Source organism: Candoia aspera, chromosome 7, assembly GCF_035149785.1.
Source record: "Candoia aspera isolate rCanAsp1 chromosome 7, rCanAsp1.hap2, whole genome shotgun sequence".
Classification (NCBI taxonomy): Eukaryota; Metazoa; Chordata; class Lepidosauria; order Squamata; family Boidae; genus Candoia; species Candoia aspera.
This window is the reverse complement of record NC_086159.1, coordinates 1,484,651-1,509,714: the sequence shown is the minus strand read 5'-3', so window position 1 is coordinate 1,509,714 and position 25,064 is coordinate 1,484,651. Positions and strand designations below refer to the sequence as shown.

The following is a 25,064-nucleotide window of genomic DNA, read 5'->3' as shown; positions in this document are numbered from 1 at the left end:
CGGGCCATAAAATGACCTCCTTTCCATATCCCCCCCCCCTTTTTTGCCTGTTTTTTAATAAGCAAAAAAGCCCCAAACTTCGATTGGGTCCTCACGACGGAGCTACAGTATCTGGATTGAATTTTTTCTAGCTTGTTGGGCAACCAATGGCCCAAGGAAGGCACACTGCTGATTTGTAAAAAAGCCCCCTGGCAGTATTTTCATTTATTTACCAAAACCAAGATGACATCAGTTCCTCTAGGTGGCTTACAACAGATGAGACAAAACATTAATAACATTGCAAAATGCATCTAAAAAATTAATAAGCCAAGCAATTAAAAAACTATAAAAAGCTGTAGCCACCATCACATGAATTGAAAAGCTGTCTTAAAAAGGATAATTTGCCCCTTCTTCTAAAAGTGTTTCCCAACCTCACCAACTTTAAAACGGGTGGACTTCAAGTCCCAGAATGCTGGCTGGGGAATTCTGGGAGTTGAAGTCCACCCATCTTAAAGCTGCTGAGGTTGAGAAACGCTGCTCTAAAACATCATCAAGGCAGGAACATGTTGTTCCGGGGGGAGCTACTTCTGAGAAAGTCAACCCCAAGGTCCTAGCCCAACCCCCCACCAGCCTGGATTTCTTGCAGGGTTGGTCCCTGGAGTATTTTCTTCCTATCTGATCACGTAGGTCAGCAGATTCTACATGAAAATGGTCTCAAGCATAAGAAGGGCCAAGCTGTACACGGCTGGATTGCCAGCACTTTCAATTGTACAACAGCTCCTGCAGAACATGTTATTCTCCCAAGCCAGCTAGTGTTGGTCAGCAAGTAGACCCCTGTGTTATGTGCCAGTTGTAGCTTCTGGGTAGTCTTCAAGGGTAGCTCCTTGCAAAGCGAACTGCAGTAGTCTGAGCTGACAAAGCCCGAGTTACTGTCTTCAGTGCCTCCCGGTTCGGGGAAAGGCACAAGAGGTAAACCTGCCAAGCTGGCCACAGGCCGTTCCAGCCACAGAGTCCACATGGTTCAGCAGAAGCCACGAGTCCAGAGGAGCCCCCAAATTGTTCATCACCTACTTCGGAGAAGTGCTCAAGGGTTATGGTTGTAACATCCATGGCACCAGAAGGCTCCTGAACCATTTTGTTGGGGTTTATTCATAGTCCGTCTCACCCCAGCCAGCCCCTCATGGCCTCCAGGCACTAGGTCAGGATTTCTGCTGCATCTCTTGTCCGACCCAGGCTCAAGATGTAAAGCTGCGTGTGATTTTGCAGTTTTATTTCTGTATCTTCCTGTATCATCTCCAACATGGGACATTCCTCTCCCAACACTAGATCCTGGTCAATGATCCGTTTCCCTGGCCGGGTTCATCCATCTTGCTATGCTAGAACTTTTCATTATGCTTTGTTGAAGAAACTATAGGGGTCTGGTTAGCCATAATGCTCAACCCCAAGAGCTTATGGATTATTATGGTATTGTCTTGTGAACCAAGCGGTAGTTTCAGTCCCGTTTAGTCTTGACAGAAAGCTAGGATTGGTCTATCCCAACGTGGGTTGAATATTCCTTGCCCCAAAGCTCATTCACTTGGCTTCCCGCATCTTTCTCCATTTTGCTTTGATCCCCTTCATAAACTGGTACCAACCACCTCAACTACAAATTAACTATAGAATCTTAATTATAAGATTACAACTTCTATTGTATAATTAGAAGGTGTAATCTTATAATTAAACATGATAAACAATAGTTAGATAATTTCTTACCTCTGCTATTTACCTTCAATAATGCTTTCCAGCCTTATCCAGAAAAAAATAGTTCATTGGTATGTCAGTTAGTGACCTTCTGTAAAAATCACATTACTTTGGTTCATCTTACCCAGGAATGGCATCTTTTCCTTCCTCCAACTTGGGAAGGGCTTCTATTCACAAAAGGAACCCTTCTCTGCACTTTGGGGGGTGGGGGTGTTTCAAAAAATCAAGATGGAGGCTTCAAACACAAAACTGAAGCCCCATCCCCTGCATGATTAAAAAAAAAAAAACAGGTGGGGAATTGACTGGGCGGTCCTGATGGCCATCTGGGCATTTCTTAATTCCCCCGGCAGATGCCCCTGTCGCATCTTACAATTCCGTTGACAGTTTGCTAATGCTTTGTCACCCTCAAGATTCCATGGCACCTTTTATCTTATTTAACAATGGGATAAGTAAGTTTGGACAAATCCTACCCAAGGTGGGGATTAATGCAATTAACACAGCAAAACTCCTTGTTGATTCGTCTGTGATATAACTTCTAGGTGAGTCTACTTCACTGTCTTTGGAGGGTAACCCCTCGTGTCTGGAGACACAGGGAGGCTAGGGCCAGCCTTGGCCCCACCGCTTGAAGGCCAGCGCAGAGCGGATATTGCCCTTCCACTGATTAAACAAGCGCCATATTGGACCTCCGGCTCTAAAAGGCAGCAGAGTCCATAAGGCTGGCATGAGGCAGACTCATAAACCTTGCAATTAATGTGTTGATTTTCAGGGTGCAAACTCTTTACCGCCTTTTCAGCTGTAAAGGGCTCATCCTGGTCATACATCTTTACTGGCGGGGGGAGGGGGAATGTCAAGGCCAGAACAGGTGAATTCTTCCCTGAGGTTTGTTCACTTTTTGGAAAAAAGCAACTTTCTAGGGTTCAACACGTACAAAAAAAAGGGAGATATAAAATAAGGGGCCAAACTCCAAGCTCTCCAAAGGACAGGATGTTGCTTGGAGGATCACAAGGAGGGGACTTTCTGGCCTCCTTTTTGGGACAACCCAGATTCTAGGGCAGAATCTCTCAACCTTGGCACCCGGAAGATGTGTGGACTTCAACGCCCAGAATTCCCCAGCCAGCAGCCACACATCTTCCGGGGGCCAAGGCTGAGAAACACTGTCCTAAGGCCTCTGCACTGGATCCAGCTATACAAAGGGTTTGAGGCATCCGTTCTCTTGTTCCCCCCGGAACAGCTGCATGAGCCGGGCGAGAACCAGGATGGTCAACCTAAGAGAGGGGGGCACACAGGTGGTGAGAGGCCTCATCAACGTCCAGCTCCACAGCCCCTTCAGCCACATTCCCAAACCAAGACTGGCCACACAATTGTGACGCTGCCAAAGATTTCATGGCTGTGTTCACACAACACAGTTTACCTGGTAAGAGAAGTAACCTGCTTTCCAAGTTCACGCAGTCCACTGAGCCCTACGCTGACCAACCAGGCCGGGTTTGCCCGACACGCAGGCCAAGATAAAACTAATTCAGGCTTGCGTGTCCTGCAAATATGGGGGCTGGATCTTTCGACCCCTGCTGAAGCTGACCTTGCAGGGGCAGTCACTGCACGAGACAGGCGGGAGGAGAGAGCGAGCCTGGGTCTGGTATGATCCCAGAAAAGTCTTCCATTCTTCAGTCTGGCTCCTGTTTTTCTGGGGTGCAGAGATGGTGGCCTTGTGACTCTCGACACGGGGCTGAACTACAACCCCCAGAAGCCCCCTGCAGCAACGGCAATAGCGATGAACAACGAAAACTTCAGTCCAGCCAGACCTAGAGAGCCCAAAGGACCTGGCCCTGCATCTGCGAGGGAGTGTGGCAACTAGGAAGGCCTTAATGCTGCACCAGGAACACAAAGGCGGAAGACGCGGTAAGAGAACGATGCCAGCGGAGCAAGAGATTTCACCTTTTCAATTCTCTGTGCCACTCAGAGTCCAGGGGAGAGGCTGGAAAACACGGAAGGATGTTCAAATACGTTTGGAAAAGGATTACCGAGGCAGGTAAGGGAGGCGCCTCGATGGGGTCCGGATACCGAAGAGCGGGCGGCTACGATGAGAAGCACGTGGACCAAAATGAGAATGTTTCCAGCTGCATTTGCAGCGGGCTCCATCCCACTTCCACGTCACCTGCGAGAGGCTGTGGGTCCCAAGCACAAGGTGGGGGGAGCCCTTCATCTCATACCTGCCTGGGGCAAGCCTGTGCCCAGCTTCAGCCCCAGAACCGGGTTCAGTGCGTCAGTCTGCAAAGGGAAAGGCTCTCTCCAGAAGCCAGTAAACTAAGTCAATTCCCGGATGGGGGCGGGTCTGTCGTGGGCAGGGTCCCCCTTTCTGGGCACCCTTGGGCCCGAGCGCTTCAGGAGGCCCAACGCAGACTGCCCCCCGGCCTGCAAACCCTGCCCTCGCCTGAAACACGTGGGGGAAGTGAGCATCGGCGAAGGTCACACGTGGCACGTGGACATGAGCGTGCCCAATCGCTGGCACAAGAAGAGGGCATCTTCTGACGGCAAAGCCCACACGCTCTAATAAATTCTCAGGTAACGAGGACTGCCCTGCCGGACACGGCCGAGCCCCGGGGGACATCCGTGGGACAAAGTCGGAGCTGGCTAGCCCTGCTCCGTCCAGCTGTCCCCAGGGCTGCGAGGGACGACCACGCGAGGCACAGGGCAAGCTGGCGCTCCTCGTAGCTGTGGCTCCTCCCGCCGGTACCACTGCTCTTCGCAGAATTCTGGGAAGAAGAAAGCGATTTCCTTGCTGGCTGAGGCTGCAGAGTCTGGGGGGAAAGGAGGTAAGGGATCAGCCGCCCCCAAAAGGGCACGTAACGCAGCTGTTTGCACAAGACACGGATGTGTGGTTGGCAGTTTCGCCAACTGCTCAAGAGGTTGGCTTCGCACATGCTAAAGCGCGGAAAGGTCATCCAAGCTCAGACCGTAAGGCTTCCTCTGGCCCACTTAACGCAGCCTGTGACACTCTGGACAATACAGGTAGTCCTCACTTAACGACAATAGGGACTGGGAAATCAGTTGTTAAGTGAGTCATCACATGGCAAGACCCAATTCTACCACCATTTTAACGACCACAGGTTAAGCGAATCACAGCAGTTGTTACGAATATCCAACTGTCATGGCGCAAGTAGCCAGATTCTGAGCAGCTGCTATGAAGATACGGCAGATTACAATTGGAAAAATGTAGTAATGTGCCCCATGTAATAACTTTAAGTGGTCTTTTTATTACTCTATTTTACATATCATATTTTTATAGATATTTATATTTGACAGATTATTAGACATGATAATGTAAATTAATAAGATTGTTTTTAAATTTGATTAAGGGGCTCATTTACATTATGATCTATATGGATTTTAACATTTAATTGGAACTTGTAAATTCAAATTTAAAATTATTTTAAATCAGATGGTTCATATTTTAAGGCTAATGTGTATATCTTCACAGAATTGTATCTTGTACTGGTCAGCGACTGTAATAAAATTGAACTGAACAGCAGTTGTTAAGCGTATCCAGCTTGCCCAATGGACGTTTTTCGTTGGAAAAAAGTCACAAATCGCAATCACATGACCGCAGGACACTGCAACTGGTTGTAAATGCGAGACAGCTGCCAAGTGCCCAACTTGCAATCACATGACTGCAGGGGTGGTGCAACAGTTTGCAATGTGTCATAAATGTGAGTACAGGTCATAAGGCACTTTTTTTTGAGGCCATCGTAACTTCAGACCATAGTGAAATAAATGCTCGTTAAGTGAGGACTGCCTGTAGCTGCCCTTAGGGCTTGACAAATGTCTCTCTAGGGACACACTACAAATAACCAATTTCACAACTGAATTCCACAGTTCCATTTTGGAGTCCTACAGCTGTGTGGGACTACCATTCCCACAAACCCCTACAGGTAGCCATGCAGGCTGGGGTTGTGAGGGGACGTGCAGCAGCAGCAGCAGCAGCAGAGCATGGCTTTGCATCTGGGAGGATCTGATTTTCGCCTCTGACTCTCTGGGAGAAGGCAGAACTTCATTCACTGAATCCGTGCAGGGAGCAGCCCTCGCAGCTCTTCCCTGATCACAGGCAGCCTGTGCAGCACGCAGGTGCTCCGTGTCGCCAGCAGCCTCGGGGTCCAACCCCAGAGCCAGGAGGCATCCTCTGCTGCTGCCTGCCCAGTGGGATGCCCCGGCAAGATCCCAAAAGCAGCAAGACCAATGGGCACAGACTGACTCCAGGCCGAAAAAGTCCCTATTGCAGTGTTTCTCCACCTTGGCTCCTTGAAGATGGGTGGACTTCACCTCCCAGAATTCCCCAGCATTTAAGCTGCGAAGTCTTCTAGGGGCCAAGGTGGAGAAACTGCCCTGGTCCATCCAATCAATTCTACCCATGTTTCCACAGTCTATTATTCTCCTCTATCTGCAGCTTCCTCACTCTTGATCCTTTTTCAAAGTTTCATTTTGGTTTTGGGGTGAAGCAGCCACACAAAACATTTGTAGTTCTGTCCCTATTTGTGGCATAGTCTAATTTCTGCAACCACAGAAATTATTCATGAACTGTTATTACCATCACATCTGCTCCTGCAGGTTCGCAACTTAAATGCAACCTGAGCATTTTAGAGCAATGGAGAGTGAGTTGTGGCAGTGGCGGGAAGCAGAAAGGTGGGCAAAGAAACTGAAATTGGTAAATGTTACTCAAGACTGAGGACAGCCCAAAAGCTCTAACTTCTGTCTGCCTGCCACACGAGCAACCCTAACAGGAAATAACACTAATCTCTTTAATTGTCCTAAATCAGTGTTTTTCCAACTTGGCAACTTTAAGATGTGTAGACTTCAAATCCCAGAATTTCCTGGCCAGCTTACTGGTCAAGATCCCTCCCTAACAATCCTGCGGCATAGGACCAATCACTCTGGCCTTCATCGGCATGGCCAGAGCAGCAGGGCTGAATTCTGCCCCCTTGAAAAATCCCAATACACTCGTTTCTTACACCGATTGTCATTTCCCATCCTGGAATGAACGCTTCAGGATTTACCAGCGTCCTCTCCTTTTACTAGGAGGTAAAATTTAGCAACGTCACCACCTCGGTTTACATGTGTGCACTGATCAGCACCAATCCTACCTCAACTGCTAGGGCATCGGAATGGGCAGATTTAATTCAGTTCCCCAAGAAGGCGTGCAGGCACCAAAGACCTTCCAAATCGTTCAAACCGAATGAAAGGTGTTCCTTCAAGGAGTCAAACCTAACTGTTCCCAGGGGAGATTCGATTTGGACATTCAATCAAATTCCTTCTGAGCTGACTTTGCAAATCAAAACTTTCGCCAGTTCTGATGATGGTCTATCTCTTCACCCATCTGTTACGCCCCGGCTTGAGCATTTGTTTTATGCCACCGGAAAGGCTGTAGACAGCTCCGAGTCCTTTGAGAGCCACCTGTCAAACCCTCTTCTCCAAATTCAGCTCCGGGACTCACCTGAGCCATGGACAGTGTTCCGGGTGTCGGTGAGGCCCAAAGTCCCACGGATGGATTCCGGGGCTGTGTGCCGGGCACGATACACCTTGGTGGGTCCCATCAGCGATCTCCAGTGTGCGACGGCTTCCTCGTGAGCCAGGATATAAACCCTCATGGGGCCACTGGAAAGGCGAGAGATAAATTCATGAGAAGCTACCTGGTTTCTGACTATTTCAGGATCCTTCCTTCCTTCCTTCCAACCTGGAACCCCCTTGATCTGAAACAACTCCCACACTTCCCTGTGAAGCATAACAGTGGAGGGAGAGCTTTTAGATCTAGCCCTGGGTAGGTCCTAATGCTAATACACAGTCATCTGAAATTCTGTCATGAGCACGGATGGTGAGCAGGAGGGGGCCCCTATCCAGGGGCAAAAACGCATGCATAGTTTAGAGGCTTTGAGCTGTCATTCAGAGAGACACAGAGCAGACCCGCCTTGACTTTTGGAGGTTTATCTGTCTGGGTTTTCCCACGCTGCTTCAGTTTGGTAGGATTTTCTGTCTACTGTAGCAGTTAAATAAAACACTAGAGACTTTCTCCTCATCTCGGCATGGTTCCTGCTTAGTCAGGACAAATTCAGACCTCAGGGAATGATGTCTGGCTTTGTATGAAACTGGTCATGTACTGCCTCCTTGTGGTCAGTGTAACTCAAAACACCACACCACACAGGAGCTTTTCGATTATGTGCTATCAAGTTGGTGCCAACTCAGTGACCACACTGAGAGATTTTTCTCCCAGAAGGTCTGTCCACAGTCTGGTCTTTCAGGTCTTCCAACAGTGCCCCATCACCTGTGTAATCATATCCATCCCCCGTGCTGCTGGTCAGCCTCTTCTCTTTCCTTCCACCTTTCCCAGCATCCAGAGAGCTGGGTCTTTGCGTAATGTGTCCAAAGTAGGATCATTTCAGCCTGGTCATCTGTGCCTTGAGTGAGAACTCTGGGTTTTGTCCAATGACCCATCGGTTTGTTTTCTTGGCTGTTCGTGGTATTCTCAGGAGTCTTCTCCAACCCCAAAGTTCAAAAGCATCAATGTTCTTCCTATCCTCCTTCAGAGTGCAACATGAAGGGCGCCCACAGCAATGGCCACGAGCTTTCATTTGCTGTGTGCAACTGGGCAATCAAACCCACATATGAAAAGGGTGCCGCTTCAATTGCCCTGTTGTGCCCACCATTTTGATATTGCGAGATCCAAATGTGTGTGTATATGTATTTGTATACACAGGTGTGCGCACATAGCCACACACACATTTGGATCTTGCACTATCGATTTATGGACGTTTTTGTGGAAATAGTGCATTTCACTAAAACGTCTCCAAACCTGACGGGTGTCTTCTCTAGAAACACATTTTTGCAGAAAACCAGAGCAGAATATTGAAAACTAAGTTGTAACCCTGTTCGGATATTAATGGCACTGTGTTAGTGCCGGCAGACTTTTTCCCAGTGTCTTTCCGTGTGGGTTTCTTTCCCCCCCTTCATTCCGTGTTCTCAAAGAAACTTTCTTTCGCAATCTTGTCTACTTAAGTGCTTTCAGTGTTCTGAACTGAATTTTCTGTGAGCAAAAATGTGCCAGAATAAGATGGCACAAAACAGGTTGCAACTTACTGGTCAAATACGCACTATTTCCACAAAAATGTCCATAAATCGATAGTGCAAGATCCAAATGTGTGTGTGGCTATGTGCGCACACCTGTGTATACAAATACATATACACACACATTTGGATCTCGCAATATCAAAATGGTGGGCACAACAGGGCAATTGAAGCGGCACCCTTTTCATATGTGGGTTTGATTGCCCAGTTGCACACAGCAAATGGAAGCTGGTGGCCATTGCTGTGGGCGCCCTTCATGCATACATGCACTAGACTGGGATTGGGGACGCCCAGGTTCTACCCCAGCTTAGGCCCAGAAGCTGGCTGGGGATTTGGGCCGGTCCTTCCCTCTCAGTCCTCAGCCGGGAAGCCAAAACCTCTGTCTGCTGACCTGCCCTGGACTGTGGTGGTAGAGTGTGGTCCATCGTCTTCAACAAAGAGTCCTCCGCCTGCAGTGAATTGATTTGGGTTCACAGTAATAATCATATGCATTTAAATATAATAAATTTATCTCTGTGTGGATCTGCACTTGTGTGCCTGTGTATTTATATGTCTGTATGTGTGTAAATGTGTGTTTGTGTATACACACACAAACGTACAAATATCCTGACCAAGGAGGCAACACAACAGCTAGTAAAACATTTCCTAGGATTCAGAAAGTTTCACATCTTTCTCCATTCAGAATCTGTTGAGAAACACTGCCTTGCCTCAGTTGGACGGACGGACGGACTGACTTGATTGCTATAGCCGCCCATCTGAGCAAGTGACTCTGGGCGGCTTAACTTACACATCAGTTGGACGGGCTGGGTTATTTGTTACTGAATTTTAGCTACTTGGTTGAGAATCCAGGTTCTTGTTCTAACAAAATGGCAAACTTTTAAGACCACAAGTCGCTCGGCCTCTTGTGTGTCAGAACAACAAGACATAATATTCACAGGAGGTGTCTCCAGGGGCAGGGTGGTCCCAAAAGTCGAGATGGCGGCTGTGACCAAGTGATGAAGTCCCTCCTCTTTTTTACATGTAGGGCTTTTTCAACATTCCCCCTGGCCCCCGCAGTCACCCCTGCGTACTTCGCCCTCCTTTAGAGCAATTTTGGTAAGGGTTTGGGGGAACTGAAAGGTCCCCTGTAGGCCTTTGAAGGGGAGTGGGAGGGAGGTCTTCTCCACCAGTTGTGGACCTACCTGGACATGAACTCCACCAGCCTCTGGTAGAAAAAGCGCCCTGGGGGAAGAAGAGGAGAAAGGCAGCTCACATCTCCACGCTCTCCACTCTGCTGGTCCTCAATGCAAGCAAGTCCCCTCAGGGATCTAGAGGGAGGGCTGGTGCACTGCGAAGTGGCCTGGATCCAGCATGGAGGCCCCAGCACACACAGCCTGGTTGTCTGCATGCCCCACCCCAAACGCCACTCTTGGGGTTGGTGGGCTCCCTAGTCCTGCCAAGGCTGGTCTTGTTCCCCTTTGGGTGGTATTAGATCTGCCGTTACTTGGATCTCATTGCATTTTATATTGATGGATTGATATTGATGGATTAAGGATATTATTTATGATTTTATTGAATTTTAAACTGTTTTATTGTGAACCGCCCAGAGTCCCCCGTATGAGGGAGATGGGTGGTGATAAAATACGATAGATAAATAAATAATAAATAAATAAACTTCCGCTTAAGAGGAGAGATGCAGCAGCCAAGATGGACAAGGCTTGCAAGAGCAGAGCTGCTGTGTGACTTCTGCTTTGACCCCTGTCCCCATGTCACCTGTCCCCTGACCTACACAAAGGAACTGGGGGGAGGATCTGGCCCTTGGGCCCCATCCTTTTCTTCAGCCCAACTGCATGAATGCCTGCCCATACCTGGGCCAGGTTCATCCGGGAGGACTTTCCAGCTCCATACCCATGAAGGCCAATGGTGTGGACGTGGTCAACACCAGCCTTAAGATCTGGATTTTAAGCCTTAGAAAGCTGGAAATTATTTCTTCAAGACCCCCAAATGGGGGCTGGGGGTTTCCTGGTTCCCTCTGCTGAACCCACTGGACTCTCTTCCCCTGGACATAGGGATCTTTGGGGTGTGGGGAGCCTCAGACCATCAGAAGAACTCTGGACTGGATCAGACCTGAGGGCCATCCAGCCCAGCTTCTGTGACACCCAGGGAAGATCCCAAGGCTGGACTGGAGGGCAAGAGGCCCCTCCCCAGACCTTCCCAGCAGCCAGGATCTTAGCCCTGCTGCACCTGGAAGCCTTTACACCAACCTGAGTGCTCCTGGTAGAACCGCTGGCTATCCCCCCTACTCCAGAGCAGGTCCTTTGTCCGCACGATCAAGAACTTGTGGTTCAGAATGGTTTTGTGCACTGCCTAGAAGACAAAGAAGAACACAAGCAGAAGGCCACGAATGTGCAAAGGAGCCACCCCACGCCATCTGGCCGCAGGCCTGAGAGGCTTCTGGTGGACGTGACAGACCTCGTTATTTAGCTACCTAGAAACCAGACATCTGTTGCTGCAGCCCAAGATTGTGTTTTTGTTGCCACAGCACACTTCTGCAGTTGGAAGGCTGCAAAACGCTTTTGAACTGGGCCAGCGCTTCTTAGCTGGGGAGTGGCCAGAAGACGCAAAAGGCCTCAGCTCTCAGCAACCAATTTGCCCTGGAGGTCTGCTGGATTACCCAGAACTCACCCCGACCTCTAAGCCTAGTTTTTACAGAGAAATAAATCTAAGATGGCTTGGGGCCAGGTGATTTGAAGGACCACCTCAACCCACTCACATCTACCCGGGCCGTAGGGCAGGGAGGCAGGGGATGCTGCAGGTCCCAACAAAGGAGGTACACCTGGTGGGACCGAGAAAAAGAGCCTTCTCCGTGGTGGCCCCCTCCCTATGGAATATCATTCCCTCAGAGATACGATTGGCCCCCGCCTTGATACTTTTCCAGAGGGCCCTAAAGACCTGGTTCTGGCAGTGGGCCTGGGGACCCCAGGCTGATACGGAGCTGATCAAATCGTTGATTTGAGTGTGTCTGTTACTGCCATGAGGGGGTGTGGGGGGGTGATTGTTTTTTTGTAGTACTAACTTTTAATTGTGTAAGCTGCCCAGGCCGTGTGTGTGAGTTGGGCAGCCATATAAATTTGTTTAATAAAAATAAAGAAATAAGATAATCCAGACATGTTAGGGATGCAACGGAGACCCCCAAACAGTGCCAGCCCATTGCAAAAGAGCGGAGGGGGTCTTGGGCTGCAGGAGGGCTAGGCCTCCACACCTGTGTGGCTTGACACTGACCCATGTGCCGCTGGAAAGCCGGGGCCTGGCCAGGCCCAGCCTCTGCTGACCTCCAGCTCCTTCTATAAAGGGAAGGAGAGGGAGGCCACCCTATTGTGGGGCAGAAAGTCACAAATGCCCTGGAGAACACGGAGAGGGCGAGGCTCTCTCCAAAGACAGGCCAGATGGTGCCAGGAAACTGAAAACAGAGCATGGCACATAGTTCCCAATTAGCCTGAGGGATTCATTCCCACAAAATGCAGTGACACGTAGGACACTTTCACAGGGGCCGGGATCCCCCCTTGGCCAGCGGATTTCTGGAGGCCGCAGCTCTGTCTACACCACTCCAGATGGGGCAGTGGGCACGGGCTGGGGGCACTTTTCCACCTGTGGCTTGCACTCACCCAGAGGCACCCGCTTGGCCACCAGGGCAGGCTCAAGGCCAGTGGGTGGCGGAAGCAGAGCCCACTCCCGGTGCCTTTCGAACGGGGCAGCGGAAGAGCTAAGGGCGGGATAGGTGCGATGCCCCCCTTCCCTCGGGGCCGGAGAACAAGCTGGTCTTTCTTAATGGTCAGGCCAGGGCTGCTGACCACCCACATGCCCAGGCCGGTATTAACCGCGGCTCTTAGCCGAGCCGCGCCGGCTGGGGATTTCTGGGAGCGGAGGTCCCCCCACCTTCAAGCGGCCACGGTGGAGAAGCCCGTCCCAGGAGACCCTGGGCGGGGTCCCCTCCCCCGCCGCCTGCACCCACCCCAGAGGCATCGAGGCGCACCACCCTCGGCCCGCCCTGGCACCCACCTCCAGGACGAGCGGGTGCGCCACCGCGTCGGGCTTGGCGATGGCCAGGGTGAGCTGCAGCGCGCGCCGCAGCCCCGGCCAGGAGGGCCTCATCCTCCCCGGGCGGGCGCCCTGGCAAGCGGCAGGAAGGCGGCGCGCCGCGGCGCGGCGGACGAGAGGCGAACGCGCACGGGCGCCCCGGCCCGGCCTCTTCCTGGGCTGGGCGCCGACGCGCGCCTGGCACCGCCCCGGGCTTGCAGCTGGAAGCAGGAAGCGAGGGCCGGCAAGCGGGCGCCCGCCGCGCCGCGCCGCGCCGCGCCGGCCAAACGGCCAGCCAGCCTCGCTCTCCGGGTCCCGCGGGGCCGCGCCGCGCGCAGCATCCGGCGGTCGCCTGGCAGCCGAGCCGGCGTCGCGGGGCGGGGCGGGGCGCGGGGAGGCGCGGCGGGCGGAAGGAGGCGGCCGGGCGGGCGCGGCGCGGCGGAGGGGGCGGCGGGGCCCGCGGGCGCAGGCTTGGCGAGCCGGGCGCGCGGCTGGAGAGAGACCCCGGCTTTGGGGGGCCGGGCGGACGCTCGCCCCCCCAACCCGCCCGGTTTCTTGCAGGCCGGTCCGGCGCTCCATGGCCAAGCCGGGGGGGCCCGAGGGCGAGCCCCCCAGCGCGGGGCTGGACCAGGACAAGTACGACGCGGAGGAGAACGTGAAGATCATCTGCCTGGGCGACAGCGCCGTGGGCAAGTCCAAGTGAGTGGGGGCCCCGCGGCCGGCAGCCCCCCCGCCCAACCCCCTTCCATCCTCGTGCAGAGGCGGCTTTCCTTGGGTGCCCCCCCCAGTTGAGCGTTGGGCGCTGGGGTCCGCTGCGGGACTTGCGCAACCGCCGGTCCAACCGGGACGGGGCACCTCGCGGGGTTGCCGGTCTCCGCTGCCGTCCCCTCCTGAGTCGCAGCCGCGGCCTGGAATCGCGGCTGCTGCGGGGTGGGGCTGCTCTGCAGTCCCGACTGGAGTCAGAGTCCGTTTGGACCAGAGGTCGGCCCCAGTTCCAGCGAAGCCCGGACTGGTTGGCTCAGGCGCCGGAGGCGAAAGACGGGGCTAAACTGGGGCGGGGGTGCGGGGAGATGCGGCCCTGAAATCCCGGCTGCTGGGAGGGGGAGGGGGAGGGGGGGCTCTTGCCCTCCAGTCCAGGGTGGCCAGTGGATGACCCAGCGGCTGGACCGGGTGACCCTCCGGCCTGATCCAGCCCCAGGGCTCTTACGCAGGTGTTTAGAGGATCTCTAAAGCTGTGTTTCTCAACTTCGGCCATTTGAAGATGCGCAGACAGTTGAAGTCCGCACATCCTCCAGCAACTGAGGTTGAGGAACACTGCTCTAAAGGGTTATTGATGATGGTCGGATTGAGGTGCGCAAGACACAGTTTTATTTATTTACTTATGAAGTTTATATAGTTGCCCATCTCACAAGAAGTGACTCTGGGCGGCATACCACAAAGATTAAAAAACAATAAAACGCGTCAAAAAACAATTATGATTAAAAGGTTTTTAAAAACATGCAGCATTTCACCGTTGGAAAAGCTGGGCGGCTGTGTTCATGCCATCAGCTAGGATTGCTTCAAGCCTGCTTGCTTCTTTCTGTTTTTTTGTGGGCGTGGCTTAACACGTTGTGTGGATCATGCAACCCACTCAGCAAAGTCCAGTGGGATTGGGTAGTTGTAGGAATGCAGCCAAGATTTAGGATGTGGTGTGAAGCAGGCCGTCGCATGAGGTCGAATGGTTTGGGTAAAGCGTTCTGTTCTCGTGTCATTAATTTGCTAAGAAGGCTTCTGTTTCAATGGGGGGGGAGGTCCAGTTGTACCCCCTGTCACCCTGAAACCTCCTTCCCGGGGATGACTTCAGTTTGCATAAGGTAACTCATGGTTCCAGGGAAGGGACAATGGGCCAGAAGCACCCATTTGGCCAATGGATGACCCAAAAGCTGGACTAGGTGGGCCTCAGGCCCAATCCAGCCTCAGGGCTCTCCTTATTTCCTCAATGGGCCTATTTTCCTCTTTTCCAGATTAATGGAACGCTTCCTCATGGATGGGTTGTATCCTTTGACATTTTGCAAACTCACAGAAACTCCGGTCCAGGAAAAGTTTTTCTCCTCGGCTTTTGTGTTACTAAACTAAAACCAGGTGGAGCTTTTCCTAGTATCCAGAGCAACTAGGCGTTCAAGAATCACTGAGCCCTGAAGATTGGGGTGGTGGAAAAGGGAAGATCCTGGAAGTTAATCAGGGAATGTTTTCCCAGATGGCGGCACTTGCCAAAAGCCAACTGCTTCCAAGGTGGCCTTGCTTTCAGGATAGGGTGGGCTGGTGGGAAGACGCAGCCAGATCAAGGTCTCGGCTGGCCTGAAGATTCTGCCTTGATGGGGTTGCCTTTCTGCTGAGGGACCTCTACTTAGCCTCCCCCTTTCTGAAGGCCACCATTGTTCGCCGCCTCCTTTCCTTGACTCCGGCCCACAGCAAACCGCAGCAGCTGTCCACCTTTGCCCTGACCCTCTACAAGTACACAGCCACCGTCGATGGCAAGACAATCCTTGTGGGTAAGGGCTTGCGGGACGCAGCGACACAGGCCGTGGAGCTGTCTGTCTTTGTGGTGTGGAGTCCTGTCTCCCTCTGTTCCCAGTGGCCTGAAGTTGTCCTTGAGGGTCAAGCATGGGAGGTGTGGCTGAGAAGCTTGCAGTGTGGAAGGTCTTCCTGGCCGTTTGGTCTCAGCACCAGGTCCACAATCAGGGTGGATCTGTCTTTCCCTGGCTTCTACGAGGGCTCACACAGCCCACACCCATCCAGAAGACCCCAAGTTGGGAGAGGCTGACTTGATGGATCTTGTGACTTAGATTGGGTCAGGTATGGGGGTCCTTACTTTGTGAGCTGTGGAATTCCTTCTTTCCAGACTTCTGGGACACTGCCGGGCAGGAGCGTTTCCAGAGCATGCATGCGTCCTACTATCACAAGGCCCATGCTTGCATCATGGTAAGGAACTGATGCGTGGGTCTGGGGTGGGCTTCGTCAGGCGGAGAGGCTGGGTGGGTTCAACGGGCGAGATGCTTGAGCGAGCAAGTTCTTCTGCCTGCAGAGCTCAGCTGTCCTCGCAGCTCCCCTGATGTTGGGGGGACAAAGTCTTCCATCTTTTTCTTGGCCGTCCACACTGGAGTTGCCACAAGGCAATGTGTAGCTTCATTCCTTTAAAAAATCATGGCCCTGTTTTTCAAAGAATCCTGCGCTAACACAAAGATTTACAGAATGTTAAAACGTATGAGAGTACAACTGCAATAACAATAATTAAAAAAATACTCCCCGCAGGCGTTTTCAAATAACACAAGCATCTCGAGTATGCTTGAATAGGAACAACCAGTTCAGCTGTGCCGCGCTTTGGAGTCAAAAGTGAAAAGATGCTTTAGAGTGTGCAAGACTGCTCACCTGGATCCGCTGGGATCTCCATAAAGCAGCGGCACCTTTTCCCAGGGTGGCACGGCTGCCCTCTGCAGGACAGCCCCAGAGAAAGATGCTCACGGTTTGAGGAGTTACGTTCCCACGTGCTCTGTGAAGGACTGTCCTTCCCAGGCATCAGCTGTGCCCTCTGTTTGCCAGGTGGCATGTCTGCCGAGGAGATTCGTGTTTCTGTTCTGTGCCCCCCAGCCCGCCCCACCAAATGCTGCCTCGTAACATTCAAGCCGGAACCCCCATTTGGGATGTAGCGCCTGAGCACCGGGATTTTGGACGGTGCATGAATTTTGATCCTGGTGGTGAATATTGCATTAAGAACTTTGACTAAGAAACACAAGCCAGGTTCTCAAGCTTCATAACAGGAAGACAGCTCGAAACCATTTGTGCTTGAGGAAGTGTTACGAGTCCGATGAGGACTGTGCGGGTCTTCAGGATTCTGCTTAGCAGCCCAGCCTAAATCCCTTCCCCCTCCCCCTCTAGCTGGCCCCACAGAAACAGAATAAAATAGGGGGAGGTGGGGGCCTCCCTGGGGGATCAGAATAAGCCAAGGGGGCCGCCATGACCGTGCAGTTGAAGCCGGGGGGGTCTCGGCCAGCATCACGACCTTTTTGACTGTCCCCTGGAGACCAGAAGCCGGCATCAGTCCCGGGGAACCGGTTGGGCAATGTGTTTGTTTCGTTTCCCAGCTTGCTTTCTTCAGGGTAGCTCACGGTAAAGTTAGCTTCCTCCTGCCAGGCTGAGCTTCTGGTACAGGAGCCCCGTGGGTTTGCTCCGTGGGGCTGATGTCAAAGGCCCTGCTCCGTGGGTGCCTCGGGACAGGGAACTTCGCTCTGCCGCCCCCTTGCGTGGGCGTCTCACTGCCAGCTTGACGCGGAGAGGGGCGCCTCCACAGGGCCCCGAGTACCCTGCCTGTGAGCAGAGGAGCGTCCTCCTCCTCCTCCGGCCCATGCCGTAGTCCCCAGTCCCTCTTCCCACCAGCCCCACTGCCCCAGGGCCACCACGCTCAGCCCTGTTGATGATGGCGGGAGGGTTGCCCTGCAGCTCTGGGCAAGCGCACCCCTGTCTCAGAAGACCCTTTTTCCTTTGCACCCGGCGGCTTTCTCCCACTGGGACTGGAGACGTCGGTCCTGGCCGCTGCTCGCCTAGCCCCTGCCAGCCATGCTGGCACGTACACAGCAAGCTGCACTCTCCCTCTCTCCCCTCCCAGGTCTTTGATGTCCAGAGGAAGGTCACCTACAAGAACCTGAGCAACTGGTACAAGGAGCTGCGTGAGTTCCGGCCCCAGATACCCTGCATCGTGGTGGCCAACAAAATTGACGGTGGGCCTCCCCTTTCTGCCTCTCGGGCGTCCACTGGGGCTCTGATGGAGGAGGTCCGGTCTGGCCTCTGCCATGGCGAGGGGAAGCATTCTGACATTCTGCTTCAGGTCCCGGGGCTCCTCCACGCCCCCTCCCTGCCCTGAGGCCAAGATGGGCTGCTCAGCCGCTTGTGGAGCACCCCGCAGCGGAGCCTCCTCTTAGACCTGCACCACAGAGGGCATTTTCCGCTGGAAAATGCGATACGGACTCCCCTGCGATGCCGCCGGGAGGAGCATAAGGGGAGGTGGCGGCCCACAGGGCTTCAGCTGCCTGGCTGCAAGGCTGCCCCTCCCATTGAGCCATTGGCTCCATTCCCCCGTGGCCACTTCTAGCCGGGCACGTATGCATGGGTTAAGACTCCAGGCCTGCAAAAGAATGGCGAGCTCTCCCAGCAACAGCGGGAAAGACCCTGCACCTGCATTCGGGCGGTATCCGATGTTTTGCTTAGTTTCAGTCATGGTTAAGTGTTCAATCGTGAATCGTGGCTTCAGTCGTGGTTAGGTGCTTTGGGTTTAGTGTGTTGTATGAACCTGCCACGTTTGGTCCATTAATTGTTTGCTGCTTTGTGCAAATCCAGCAATGGGTTCAGTGACCCAGTGAAGCCTGCCGTTCCTTCTCTGGTTTTGGCTCCGGCCACTGCTGGCCCTTCTGGGTCAAACGCACCCGACACCGAGGGCTCTCCCGGAGAGGCTCCGCAGTCACCCGCTTCTCTCTCATTCCTCTAGCTGACCTGAAGGCGACTCAGAAAAGCTTCAACTTTCCCCGGAAGCTCAACCTGCCGCTGTACTTTGTGTCTGCCGCAGATGGCACCAACGTGGTGAAGGTGGGAGAGGAAGGCCTGGGTTCCCGGTGGAGGGCAGCCGGTGGTGCCACTGGCCGGGCAGGGACGGGGTGAGGAAGAGCCCAGTGTTGGCCGGGCTGTCTCCCTGACTGACTCGCCCTCCCCGCAGCTCTTCAGCGATGCGATCAAGCTGGCCGTGGCCTACAAGCAGAACTCGGACGACTTTATGGACGAAGTCCTAAAGGAGCTGGAAGTAAGAGAACCGCGTTGGGCATGCTACGTAGCTGCTTTGGGTTAGATGCACCAATGTGCCATTGGCTCCATCCACTCACTGTGGCAGGATGCGAAGGCGGTCTTTGGGCAAGGATGCACACGCTATAGGCTCTGGTTCTTGCCATGATTACAGATACTCCAGTTAGACCCCTCCGTTTGTGTGCCTGGCAGCTATGAGGCTTATTCTCCCTCAGTTTTCTCAGGTGGGGAAACACCTTCCTCCCTCCCTCCCTCTCTCTTCCCTTCTCCTTCCTCGCTCCTCCTTCCCTTCCAGAAATGTAGGGCCTCCATTGAAAACGCTGCCTTTCTGCCCCCCGCCCGTCTGGCCTCAATCTGGTCAGAGCACTGACTTAGCTTCTAATTTATCCCCCCTGCTGGGCAGATCCAAATGGATAAATGCAGTTCTTTGGGTAGCCAGACCCAAAAATACAAATGGCTCTAAGGGTGAAAAGCAACCCGTTGAGCTGAGCCTGGAACATGGGTAGCCAGCCCCATGTGGGAACCATCTGGTCTGCCCAAGGGAGGCTCATTAGTTCCCCGGGGGCTGCAAGCCTGGGATAGCTGGATTTCAGTGGGGCTAGCACCCGCTCCTCCGAGGAGATGGCAGAAGGCCCAGAAGACACCCCTGGCCACTGTCTATCCACTGAAGCATCCCTGTGGCTGCAGAGGGCGGGGATTGCAGGCTGGTGCCCTAGGAGAGCCGGGCACGGAACGCCTGCTTTGACTCTGTCCTCTGGATTGATTCCCATTCCTGTTTCCCTGCAGAATTTTGAACTAGAGACGAAGGAGGAGGATTCCCCCACCGAGGAGGCCAACCAAGGGGAGCCCTCCCCCGTCCACCTGAGCCCCGGGAGTGATTAGCCCTGGGCTGCCACCTGCACAGACGCTGCCAGCAGCAGCAGCTGCTCAGTGGAGGCAACCGGGACCCCTGAGAAGGCAACCAGGTGGACATCAGCTCTGCTGCCCTGGGAGAATGTGGCAGGACGGCCAAGTGGTAGCTTTCTACCCCAGAGAATGGGGCTGCTGGGTCTGGTAGAAACTGGGCTTATGAACGCCCCATTCCACTTCTAGGAGGACCCTCAGTATATATTGTTGTTGTTGAAAAGATTCCACCCTGAGAAATAAATATTGGGAATCTTGAAACCAGGGTTCTGCCTGGTAGCTTCTCTGAGGAAGCAAAGGTGCTCAGGTTGTGTTGCATCCCGGGAAAGCGGAGATGCTCGGCAGGGTTGCCTGGCGCCAGAGTGGGCCTCCTGCACCAGCTGGCCAAGGAGGCAGCAGATCTCTTGGATGAGCACCAGCAGAGCAGGCCGCATGACGAAGGGGGTCGGGGGGAAAGGGAGTGTGAAACGACCGCAGTCAGAGGGGCTGGGTGTTTGATGTCCTTACGGAGACGGATCTGCTTTGAAGAGGAAATGTGCCATCTAATGGCACACCCCCTGCCCCCTTTCCAGACTAGATGATGCCAGAACCAAACCGGTTTGGCCCCTAGAAAGATTTATGTGCGCAACAGATAAGGAATATGTGTTAGAAACTCCTTGAATATCTGGTATAATTTATATTGGGACAATGGGTTTTAATTTATCTCATTGGCCCTGTCCACTCAACGTGCTTAACTAGGTCACAGAGAGTGGGCTGAGTGTTATGTGAATCCCCTCAGACAACTGACCCAGTTAACTGTCAGGGTTAGTTTGGACCCCAAACTAGGGCAAAACTTACTTCCCCCACTCAACAGTGTTGATCAGGCTGCTTACCAGAAAGTTAAGTTCCAAGGCAAAGTCCTAGAGAGGTCCTGTAAAAGCAGGTCTTTAGGGATTCTGCCGCTATCTCCTTTTCCCCAAATGGCCAGTCCCCAGTTCCCTGGGTTTCCAGAGAGCGAGCATTAGCTGGAGAAAGACTTTTCTTGGTCAGCCATATTGTGCTAAGATGGCCACTGTTTCACAGTTTTGGTCTGTGATAACTCACAATTAGGAAATTAGCAGGGATCAACAAGGGGGGGTGGACTCACCTGAGCAACAGTTTCTTCATCTTTTCAGGAATGTGGAATGTTGTGTGGCAGAAAAGGATGTCCAACAGCAATGGGCAGGGGTTAGGGTTAGGGTTAGGGAGTGAGCAGCTGAAGGGCAGGTGGTCCTCATTGAAAAGGCAGCCAAAGTGAACCTTCCCCCCTCACCCCAAGCAACAGCCGGGCCTCAGAGACGGAGAAGCCAGGTCTCCACCCAGAGGGAGGCTTGGTCAGCTTGACCAAAGTGAAGGAATAGAAGCTGGGCGAGGGCAAAATATGCTGGATCTGAAAATGGCACCGCTGCTAATGAATGGAGTGCCAGTAGGCATAGTGCTGCAAGGGAAGGTGCCAGCTGATTGCACTGCCCACCAATGGTTGGCTATGGATGCTGGGCACAAGCGTCCTGCCAACTCTTACTACTCTTCAGTGGCCTTTAGCTGGCTGTGCTGTTACATGACCAGATGGAACAATGGGAGTGGCAGCAGGAAATTGGGCCAATCTGTTGGGACAACTCAGTTGGGTCCCCTTAACCAGTCATTCCAAGCTTCGGAGCACTGAGCTGGGAATTGTGAAGACGCAGGGATGTTACTTTAAGTCCCTTGACTCAGTACAAAGTCAAGGTGAGGTCACCTTCAGGATGCTGCAGTGCTGTGGGATGGCCTAAACTTTTGCACAGCTTCACATATGCAACAGTGGCTCAACGGCTGAGTGATCAAGTGTGCAAAACTGGATAATTCTTACAGCCCACTTGGCAAACAGATATTCTCCAGTTAAGAAAAATGGGTTTAGAGACATAAAATACAGGAGGTGTGGGGGCTGAAGCAGGCAAGGTGGAAAATGAGTCTGGGATCAGAACAGGTACATTTTGTAAACACACAAGAAATGAGAAACACATTGCAAGAAGTCTGTTACAAAGAAAAGATGGGAAAAAACAGGATTTAAGCCTACGTGTATATAGGACCTGATTCTTAGCCTTTGTAGAAACCGATCTTCTTCATATCAGAGGTTGCTTGTATCCACCACAAAACATTTATGCAACCCAACACCTTGCCTTCCCCAGACGGTGCTGACCTTGAAGATTCAACGCAGTGGCCCGGAAGTCACCTCTGTCATCCGTTTCCATGTGACAGTCAGGCCTTGCACTGTCTGTGGTCACCACACGCTTAGGACCCGTGATTCAGAAGCACGAGGCGTGGCTGGGGCTCAGCTAACCACACCATGGAGCTGTGTAGAATTGCCCCAGAGAAGTCGCATGGGGGAGATTAGCAGAACTCTTAACAAAATGTTTTATTTCTTTCCCGTTTCCCTGAGCTCCCCGAAGGACGCTTGCTGGCCTTGCTAAGACTTTTCAGCCTGGGTGGGGCACCTACGTGCCAAAGGCCCACTGGGGTTTCCCTTCGGTTCGCAAGGATCCTCAGCCTTGGCAGGCAGATCAGCAGCTGGTGGGCTCTCTGACTCCTTGAGAGAAGCCACCCCTGTGTCCTTGATGAGCCTCAGCTCTGACAGTTTTGGCCACACCCACACAGCCTCTTTCTCCTCCTTTACGATGCGCAAGAACTCCTGAATCATTCGGAAGAATTTAGCCACCGTGCTTTCCGTCTGTGAGGTTTCCATTATGGGTGAGACTTCAAGCTCCATTTGAGACGGCATTTGGAACGGGGTTCCAGTTTGGGGGTTTCGGGTCTCCGGAGGAGAAACTGAGGTGAGGTGAGGTTGTGGCGAAGTTTCAGACTGAGGCCCAGCTTCAGGCGGGGGTTGAGAGGCGGGTGGTGAGGCTTCAGGCACAGGTGGGAGCGTCGTAGATGGAAACAGAGTTCCAGGCTCTGGTGTGGATTCTGCCTGGAGGGAAAGTTGGGGCTCAGATGCAGTTTGAAGTACGATCACGAGCTGAGATGAAATTTCAGATTCTGGTTCAGGCTTGGTTTGAGGAGAAGGCTGGGGCTCAGATCGAGGTGGGGCTTCAGATGTAGGTTGAAACGTAGTCCCAGGCTGAGTTGGAGCTTCAGGTTCCGGCTTAGGCTCTGTTTCAGGAGAAGGTTGGGGTTCAGCTTGAGATGTGGATCCAACCTTTGTTGGGATTTCAGGCTCAGAAAGAGGTTTGGTTTTAGGCTGAGGTGGGGTTTGGAGAGTGGGTTGACTGGTAGATGCAAGCTGAGATGTGACTGTGGTCCTTGATGGAGATGGCGGCTGAGATGGAGCTTGGGATGTCGACTGAGATAGGATTTCAATTTCAAGTAGAGGAGTGGGATGAGATTGAACTGTGGGTTCAGGTAGGACTTCAGCCTGAGGTGGAGGTGAAGGTGACAGGACCTGGGATGTTGTCTGAATTGAGACTACAATGGAGCTGGAGGGTGGAGGTGGAGAGGAAGGTTTGGCCTGAGATTGAGGTGGAACTTGGGGTATGGTCTGAGTTGAGACTTCAGCCGTCAGTGAATGTGGAGATGGAGGAGAAGGTTTAGCCTGAGATTGAGGTGGAACTTGGGGTATGGTCTGAGTTGAGACTTCAGCTGTCAGTGAATGTGGAGATGGAGGAGAAGGTTTAGCCTGAGATTGAGGTGGAACTTGGGGTATGGTCTGAGTTGAGACTTCAGCCGTCAGTGAATGTGGAGATGGAGAAGAAGGTGAAGATTTGGCATGAGGTGAAGATGGGGCTTGGGTTATTGGCTGAAACAGGAGGTCAACTTTGAGTAGATGTTGAGATTTGGCATGAAGTTGAGATGTGGGCTTAGGTGGGACTTCAGATGTGGACTGGGATGTAGGTTGGGTTTTGGGCTGAGATGGAGCTTGTGTTATGGTTGGAGGCCAAAATAAGACTAGTGCTTTAGGTGTGGTTCCTGCTATGGTTGGGAGATGAGCTGGGGTTTTGGTGGCTCCAGGAGTCGAAGGGGAACTGGTGGGGGAAGAGATTGGGGGAGGAGCGGATTCACTCTGGAGTTCAATCTTGATTGTGGGGATGGGCTTGGGTGTGGGTGGGGGCTGAGGCATTGGGCCTGCCAGCTGCTTTATCCACGGATAGAAGTGCTGGGTGGCAGTATAGACGCCCGGCTTGTGTGCTTTCCCACAGCCCTGCCCCCAGCTGGTGACGCCAATGATCCAAAATGATTGAGAGCCATCTTCCTGACACATGAGGGGGCCACCACTGTCTCCCTGCGACAAGAAGACAAGGAGGAGGAGGAGTGAGTGCCGGGTGGTCTCAGACTCAAAATCAGGAGAGAATGCAAGCAAAGAAGGAAGCATGTGGTGGTGGGGAGTTAACAAACACAAACAAACATCTTTATTACGGTCAAAGACCAGCATAAGGAGAGAGGGGTACAGTCAGTTAAACGCATAGAAGATATATTAAAATCTAATATAAAAAGCTAAAACAGGTCTAGAGAAAAAGGGGAAAAAATCTAGAGGAAGGGGTAGGCACATTAGATGGGTGTAGGGGAGCATAAAGGTTAGTATGTCTGTAAATGCAGTGCTCTAGCATGATAGAATAAATGCTCATTTATGGCACCGGTTACCCTCCGACAAATTTTAAGCGCTGCTGAACAGAACCTGGCCATGTTGTGCACTGTAGCGGGGCTGGCAACTGAGAGCAGCAGGGAGGTGTAAAATCGTCCTGACTGCCCTGGGTGTTTATGCGGTAATGGTGGGATGAGGCTAGTATGAATGTCTCTGCCATACAGGCCCTGGAGGAGCACATGCTCTGTGGTTTGAGTGACCGGAGTCAGAGGGGCATTGTGTCTCTTGGTAAGGAATCTTCCTGTATCGGCCTTCAGGACAGCTGAGTTAAGTATGTCACAGGGGAGGCAGAATGCCTGCTGGATTCACTGGCGATAAAGGTTGGGGACCTGGCTAAGTCCAAGTGGCACTCTGTCTGCTACGTGCTGTTTAATGAGTGCCTTGGCCTGATCATGTCCTGTGCTGAGTAGCAGACCTGGAGAGAAGCCCAGGGATGAGATTTTAGTTGCCACTGCCTGTGTCCAGGTGGACTGGGAGTCATCCCTCATAGGCCAAGTGGAAAAAAAGGACAGTCCGAGCCAAGAGTTGGGTATGGCCACCACCCACTGGCCTCCACTGACCTGTCTCTAGCCTCAGGGCGGCATCAGAGACACATTTTGGGACTTGAAGGGCCAATCTTAGAAATTTGGATTGCACAAGTTCCAACGGTGCAAAATTGGAGAAGGGGCCAAGCTGGTGACCATACAGGAGTTGTGCTATTGGCTTGGCTCCGAATAGGTTGAGTGCTGCAGGTGTACAGTGGCCACCTCTTGACTTGAGGTATTTAAGAACGGCGGATCAGCTCCTTTTAGGTGGGGAAGTTAGATTATCACCATCTCCCTGG

At 52.7% G+C, this 25,064-nt stretch overlaps 2 protein-coding genes across 2 annotated transcripts; one reads left to right on the top strand and one right to left on the bottom strand.

The window, feature by feature from the left end:
• Nucleotides 1-169: 169 nt before the first annotated feature.
• LOC134501610 (nucleoside diphosphate kinase 6-like) lies at nt 170-12,985 on the bottom strand. The gene is made up of 5 exons (XM_063309493.1): nt 12,865-12,985; nt 11,070-11,172; nt 10,008-10,047; nt 7,202-7,362; nt 170-4,514 (listed from the first exon to the last, which is right to left on the bottom strand). Exons 1-5 carry the CDS (start codon nt 12,955-12,957, stop codon nt 4,348-4,350), a joined length of 564 nt encoding a protein of 187 aa, XP_063165563.1. The 5' UTR covers nt 12,958-12,985; the 3' UTR covers nt 170-4,347.
• Nucleotides 12,986-13,431: 446 nt separating this feature from the next.
• Nucleotides 13,432-19,875, top strand: RABL2B (RAB, member of RAS oncogene family like 2B). Its single transcript, XM_063307912.1, has 8 exons — nt 13,432-13,581; nt 14,886-14,915; nt 15,334-15,413; nt 15,764-15,843; nt 17,525-17,636; nt 18,401-18,498; nt 18,626-18,709; nt 19,495-19,875. Exons 1-8 carry the CDS (start codon nt 13,460-13,462, stop codon nt 19,588-19,590), a joined length of 702 nt encoding a protein of 233 aa, XP_063163982.1. The 5' UTR covers nt 13,432-13,459; the 3' UTR covers nt 19,591-19,875.
• The last annotated feature ends 5,189 nt before the right edge of the window (nt 19,876-25,064 follow it).